Genomic DNA, 7755 nt, shown 5'->3' on the forward strand with positions numbered 1-7755 from the left:
CTCAAGAGTGAGTTCCTGGTGCGCGAGAACCGCAAGTACTACATGGATCTCAAGGAGAACCAGCGCGGCCGCTTCCTGCGCATCCGCCAGACGGTCAATCGGGGGCCCGGCCTGGGTTCCACGCAGGGCCAGACCATTGCGCTGCCCGCACAAGGGCTCATCGAGTTCCGCGACGCTCTGGCCAAGCTCATCGACGACTACGGAGTGGAGGAGGAGCCGGCAGAGCTGCCCGAGGGCACCTCCTTGACTGTGGACAACAAGCGCTTCTTCTTCGATGTGGGCTCCAACAAGTACGGTGTGTTTATGCGAGTGAGCGAGGTGAAACCCACCTACCGCAACTCCATCACCGTGCCCTACAAGGTGTGGGCCAAGTTCGGACACACCTTCTGCAAATACTCGGAGGAGATGAAGAAGATTCAAGAGAAGCAGAGGGAGAAGCGAGCTGCCTGTGAGCAACTCCACCAGCAGCAACAGCAGCAGCAGGAGGAAACCACCGCTGCCACCCTGCTACTGCAGGGTGAGGAAGAAGGGGAAGAAGATTGATCAAACTGAATGGAAAAAAAACCCCACACACATGCATACACACACATACATACTCACACACAACTACACACACAGAAAATATACTGTAAAGAAAGAGAGAAAATAAAAAGTAAAAAAAAAAAAAAAAACTTAACTCCAAGGGAGCACCACCCACAGAACCTCCACCAACTGACAGTTTCTCTTCTTGACTTGCCACCCATCGCTGGATGTTGTCCACTTTATCCACCATATAAAACAGTAAGCAGCTGCTAAAACAAAAAAAAAATACAAAAAGTAATAACATTATATGAACTGTGTTTCCTACTTGATTAAAAAATATAAAGAACTGAGTGTTTATTTCCCTAATTAACCAAGAACTTTTGTACACGTTTAAGCTATTATTATTAAAAGTGTTTGCAAAATGGTCAAGATTATAATATTGCTGAATTATATAAAAGTCCTTTTCATGTTGAGCTAACATTTGACTTTAGCACAAAAAAGAGATATTTTAGAACACGTAAAATAATATTTTTAGTTTTTCTCATTTTGTTACCAAATTTCAAACCTTACATGGAGGTTATTATAGTATATTTGACACCCTATATACCTGTGATTAGAGATGTGTATATATATGAGGGCTAGGCATGCTGTGTGTCTGAGCTTTGTCTAAATGTTATGCAGAAGTTTGTAGAGTTAAAGGTACGTAGGTTTAATTCATGCAAGATAAACAATAAGTGCTCTCTTTTATACAATATGCATTGCATCTGGACCTTAAACATAAAAATGGTCAGTGAAACTTCTGTGAACATGAAGAAATTATTAAAAAAGGCATTTAAATGAAATTTGCTAAGTTGTGATTTTTATGGTTGGAACCAAAGTTATTCAAATAGCAAAAGGAATAGAGAAAGAGAGAAAAAGGAAATCTCCCATAATATTTTTCTGCATCTGTTTGCTTTGACTGAGTAGTCATTTTGTCATTGTGTATATGAGATGTACTTGTATTGTTCATAATATATTTTTTTCATTATGTGTAGAAAGATTTTAAAAACTAACGTGCAGCAATTTCCAGTGAACCTGTACTTGGACATCAGGTAGTGAGTCTATTTGTGGTCACTAGCACTGTCTCCTAAACTTGTAAGAGGTCTGAAGCTATCCTTTGGTTTTTGCCAGTGCTATTAACTTATGTAGACCTGTTAAAAAGCAGAGCAACACAATTATAGTTATCCTACTGAGCCATGGATTCTGAGTTTCCTTTTAAAAGAGAAAGCTATGTTAAGTTGGTGTACGTAAAGGATTTCCATGTAGCTGTGGTGCTAGTTATTACTGGCTACATTATATGCTAAGTGTATTTGTGTTCCCCAAGTGTACAAGCCTATCAAAAGTATGTTCTATCATTCATATATTCAAGGTGTAGCGTATGAAAATGAAAAGCTTAGGAGAGCACTTTACCAAGCTGGTGTCCTCCAAACTGCAATTGTTAGTAACGATAGTCTTTTACAGGTTTTCATTTAAAAATGTTTGTGTGCTTTTAATTGACAACTAACTCCTTGCTGCTGTATAGTAAAATATTAATATATTTTTATCATTAAACTGCTGCATGACTATCATCTTTGAGTGAAGAGAAAATGTTATAAAAAAAGATGCCTTAAACAGTACATTTTGGTTTGGAATTCTGTAGAAAGTATTTTGTGTTTGTTTTTTTAAAAAGGACCTTGTCTGACAGAGAGAGTTCTGCGGATAGAATTGTTTCTTGGCAAATTCAGACATATAGATCTAACTGCTGTATGTAGGAGACATCACCTGTAGGAGCTGGAAGGTGTCAGTGCTTCTCATATTGTAAAGCATTGGCCTAGGAAGGTGAAACAGTTGTCTTTTTGAAGGATTTTTTTTTTCTGCTGGTTCTTTGGTTTTGATTTGATATTTTTAAGCTCCCTGGTTGAGTGTGTTGTCTTTGTTTTTGAGATCTACTGTATGTGTTGAATAACAAGCTATTTCCATTGTACTGTGCATTTTCCCATTATAGTTCCCATAGTTTGCTTTTACTATTCATACAATGTTAAATATGAAGTGACCGTACAATAGTTAGGAATTTCTTTACTTACAAAATCACTGGAAATAGTTAAATTGCTTTTCCCCTTTCCCCAAGGTGCATTTTCTTATTTCCACATAGTAAAGTTGAGCTTTTACAGTGCATAATGTGACATTTGGAATGCTTATTCAACTGCATGTAAACATTAATAACCTGCACTTTTTTGTCTTAAGGTTTGTTGAGCTGTTTTGTTCACTGTACTTTAACTGTGATATGGAAAAGACTGCATTATCTGTGCTGTTGCTAGTTAGGAAAGAGAATTGCTTTGATTTTGTCTCTTGTTTACTATAACTTCTTAAAGTTAATCCTTGTACTACAGGTTGTTGGAGTACTCCTAGATCAGTGTTTTATAGTAGCCAGCAATAAGTAGTGCAGGTCAACAAAAACACAGCAAACTTAGGCTAAGTGTCCTTTCTTTGAGATGCGAGTTCTCTCATGAGGTTTTCTTTAGGGTCTAAGTTACCTAAAATGAAGCCTTTCTTACCTATAGACTTCAGATTCTGCTTGGAATCCTACTGGATCAAGAAGCACAGTTGTGCAGTTGTCTTTACACTATAACAGTTAAACACAATCTTACCAAGATTTTGAAACCATTGTCTGATTTATAGTCAGTGGGTTTTAAAAGAAATCCACATGCAGATCTTGTAAGACTTAAGAGATGATCATAGAAAAGACTAAGTGACTGTAAAGATGCTCTTATTTTGCATCTCACTTTACCTCCCCAAGCACCCTCCCAAACCTTCCCTTCTCTCTCCTGTTTCATCCCTCTCCCCTCCCCTTTCGCCCCCTGCTCCCCAGGTGCTCGGTACTTTACCAAGGTCTATATCTCAGTGTTTTATGTTGGAGTTTTTCCTTGTTTTTATTTTACTAGTTGGTAAACCCTGTTTGTGCTGAAATATAAAATGAAATGGTTGGTATATTTGACCATATGTGTTATTCATAGAAGACAGTATGATCAAATGTGCCAAAAATAAGCAAACAAAACTTAATTCCTGACAAGTATGCCTTATTTTTTATGATCTGCTTTGTCTTATAATTAAGGTCCAAGAGTTTGGTTAAACTATTATTTGCCTAAGTATACAAGAAAACTTGAAATGCATTGCAATATTGATGTTCTTTAAAATGAGAGACACTGTCAAGTAATTTAATCTAGAGATCAGCCACCAGATTTGAAATGCCCATATATATGTGTGTGTGTTTGGTGTTGTTGTTTGTTTTTTCTTTTCTTTTAAATCACCAAATCTTTTTTAAAGCTACCTTTTATTTGTGCCTCCTATTTGTCATGCTGATGTTAGAAGCAGCAGTCATCCAGCCACAGAGGGAGCTAAAGTTAACTAACCAGAACTGTAGAAATCATTATACATGCCTTTGACAACAAAGGAAGTTTATAAGAAAAGCCATGTTGGCTTTTCCTCCACTAGATACAGATTGGAGATAGATGAATATTTGCCAAATGGAAAAAACAACAATGCAAGTTAGGAAAGACAGACTTTTCCAGCTTCTCAAAAGCCATGGAGAGTAGAAACCAAAACCAACAGGGAAAATAAAAAACCTTGAAAGTCTCACTTTCTAGTTGTCCCATGCAGGGGTTGAAATTTGACTCAAAGTGGAAAATATATATCAGTGTGTTTTTTAGGTCTTCACATCTGGAGATGGATAACTATTCCAATTTGATTTTTTAGGTAATGGAGAAAGCTGCTAGTAATTTTAACCCCTGCCTAAAGAAGACAGATAATTTTATTTGGGAGCAAATACTTATTGCCTTGAAAATAGCACTGTAATAGCCTATGATAATTAGTTGTAGAATTACCTTTATCCCTTTGAAACTATGCAAATTATTAAACAAGTGTAAATTAGGACTCAATTAAAGATAGTTGATTATATTGCAATCAGATGGCATTCACAAACTTAACTGGAGAATATACAAATAAAATCTATTAGTCTAAGAGTTTTGTATGCTAACAGAAAAATATAATTTAGCTACCTATTCTAAAAATGGTGAATATTATTAATATGGTATAATAGGACTGGGAAGACTGCCTCCTTTTTTGAAGAGAGAGAGAGATATTAAGGATTTTTATAATTGTTTTTCATCAAATTTTAATATTTTTGTCAAAATTTTAGGTATTTAATTTGTAAAACAGTTTGCTTTGTACTGGCATACAGAAAATAGGGTATTGATTTTAAACTTTTTGAAGCCAAGTGATCAAGTACATTTGTAATAAAAGTCAATGGATCTATATCAGTTGTACTCACTGTTTTCATTTCTTCTTACTATAGGAATGCTGTACTTCCCTGCAGGAAAACTGAACTAAATTTGGGTGGAAGGGAGGGGAAAAGATAAGGTCATTGATAATGAGAATCTGGGTGGGTACCACTGGCCCAAGCATTTTACATAATCTTTTAAGTCAGTTAAAATTTGGTATATTAAAAAGATGCCTATGTCAATTTTTTGTCCCTGTTTTTTTTTTTTAATGGAAATTGATGTTTGTGGGGGTTATCTCATTTACTGTTTCTGTGCTTTAACATTTTGCATTTAGCACTGTTGAAACTTTGTAAACATTTTTCTTTCATGACATTTTGAGATATCTACCGACCATTGGTGACTGGATCATGGCCATGATTATTTTTATCTCCTTTGAATGTTCACCCTCTCTTCTTCATATTCCCACTCATTTTTTAATATTACTTACACACATTCCAGATGATTTTAGAATGGGGATTTCTGAAATTGTTGCTCTGGTGGCTTTCATAGCTCCACAATTCATTTTATTATACATGTGAACATATTTTTAAGATTGCCCCCCATAAAACACGAGATATCAAATCTAATGACTTTTTCCCCTTTTCAGAGTCTTTTCAATATCAGAATGCGATCCTGCTTTCTAAGTAAAAGGATGCTAAAACCAGGGGATCTTTAGCAACTTGGTTTGGAACAATTGGTGATAATCCTGAGTATAACATTTATGGTTGATTTTCCCTAAATTTGAATATCTTAATAATTTAGAGGTATATGTACTTCCCCATGAGAGTGGAATGAATAGGAAAGAGAATTTATTGGAATTGCTTAAGTGAATAAATTAACTAAAATTGTTTGTACAAAGTTGTCTGTTAAAGTTTATCCATTTTTAAATCAGACATTGTAATATTTCTGGGGGTATTTTCCGTTGCAACTTAACTGAATATAGGCCATTCCTAATGAAGTACACTATAAAACTAAAGTGACCACTGCTATTAAAATTACTGTTTTCATCCAGCAGCATTAGTTACTATAGGGAATTTACAATGTGTTTTTTAAAACAGCTGATTTTAATATTTGAAGTTATTAATCCTAAAACTTAACCTAAATTCAAGGCCTAGGCCATTTGACAGGCTCTTTTTGAACATTAATTATCATGGGCTAAGTGAAGATCATCTAAACTAGCAGTGGCATGAGTCAGGTAGAATTTCTAGATGCAAGAACAACCAGATGAAAAGTGAAGGATGATTGGTTTCAAGCCAACAGTTTGTCATCTTTCAGCTGCTAAACTGACGACCAAGTTTTGATGTTGAGTGGTCTGGGCAATTTATGCCTTTAGGAAAGTTTGAGTGTGGCAAAAGTTATGTGTTAAAAATATTTTTCTTAAAGAGAATTTCATAGCTACTCATTTATTTTGTCTCCATGTTACGTTTGGTATTCATTTTCTTTTTCCTGATGTGCTTTGCTTTTGTGGAAAATTGTCTTGTTTGAAAGGTGGAAACATGGTGGTGATACTCTATGTAAAATAAAATTACTCTTACAGACCAGAAATATTTTACTCAATTTTGGAATTGCAAGATTTTAGCGTTTTTATGAATGCATACTTTGTTTCAATGATTATTAGTAATTTGCTTATTAAATTTTTGTAGCATTTCATGGGAAAATTTTAAGCTAAAGAATTTAATTTTCTTGATTTAGGATGCACTTTAATAATTCAAAAGGCCTCCAAGTTCAAGGACCAAACCTTTATGTTCTAAAATCTTAAGAAACATGGAAATATTCTTGTTAGCATGTGTTTTGGTCTAACCTGGATTAATGTAGAAGGATCCTAAGAGGACTTAAGAAAAGATGTCCTTATTGTAAACTGGCAGTCAACGTAATGAGATAGGTGACTTATGTATTCACCTTGACTTAGTCAAACAATGATGGCAATCAGCTAATGAATTATTAGACACGTGTTGGGAGTGGGTCAAACTCGCATTCAGCTGGAATGGATTTGACGGTTTCCAGTTCAGGTAGTTTGTTGGTGGCATTTCACCTACCTCCCTGCCTTACACATCTGGCATTTTCTTTCACCCATCTTCGTTTTTCCTTGTTTGTCTCTCCTTTATTCTTTTTGCCATAGGCTTGCCAGTGGCATTCAAGCTTACCCCATTGAGAAGGAAGTAAATAAATTGCTGACTCCTGTCTTAGAACATAGCTAATTGACCCCAGGAAAATTTTTGTGTTATGAGGTAATTAGGCAGTTTTTCTGACTGCTGTTTTCCCCATAGTCTTAGTTGGTAGTTTGAAGGACATCAAAATTGTTAAGAATTTGTGAATTAAGAAATTTGTGAATTGAAGAGAGTAAGAAGTATGTGTATTTTAGGTAAGTTACTGGGGCTGAGACTTACTGCTTTAGAAATCTGAGAGCAGAAAGGAGAGAGTTGTTTGATGTGCTTGTGTGAGTGTGATAGGTATATCGGAATGGTTTGGAGGTAAAGTGGGAGGATTTTTATTAGAGGTAGAAAAGATACTAAGGTGGAGTCTTAAATGAGAGTTTTTTACTAAGGACAATGAAGTTGATCTTTGCTAAGGAAATGTCAATTGCCAGAGAAAATGGGTCCCTTGTTGGTTATGGGGAAGTTGTTGGTCTGTAGCTAGATGTTGTAATGATGATGCATTATACAGATATGTTTTTAGATGTAGGATTTTTGCTTTTCTGGACAAATTACGTAGAACAATTGTGGAATGGCAACTTTTCTGGTCAAGGCAAGTTGGTCCCGCAGACTTATTATTTTAAGAACTTTTTCAGTTATCCTATGTAATAAAAGGCTAATATGCAAATTGTCCCTCAACCAGGAGTTCGACCAGGGGCGGGGCTGGCCGGCTGGCCGGCCAACCGCCTGCAGCCCCTCCCCCTGCC

At 35.9% G+C, this 7755-nt stretch overlaps 1 protein-coding gene across 1 annotated transcript in view; it reads left to right on the plus strand.

Moving 5' to 3' along the window:
• Positions 1 to 3528, plus strand: part of PURA (purine-rich element binding protein A) — a 6608-nt gene extending 3080 nt beyond the window's left edge. The window contains exon 2 of the mRNA XM_005881120.2: positions 1 to 3528. This exon is cut by the window's left edge and continues 268 nt beyond it. Coding sequence (XP_005881182.1) covers positions 1 to 543 — 543 coding nt within the window. The 3' untranslated portion in view covers positions 544 to 3528.
• Positions 3529 to 7755: the final 4227 nt, after the last annotated feature.

Source organism: Myotis brandtii, unplaced genomic scaffold, assembly GCF_000412655.1.
Source record: "Myotis brandtii unplaced genomic scaffold, ASM41265v1 scaffold668, whole genome shotgun sequence".
Classification (NCBI taxonomy): Eukaryota; Metazoa; Chordata; class Mammalia; order Chiroptera; family Vespertilionidae; genus Myotis; species Myotis brandtii.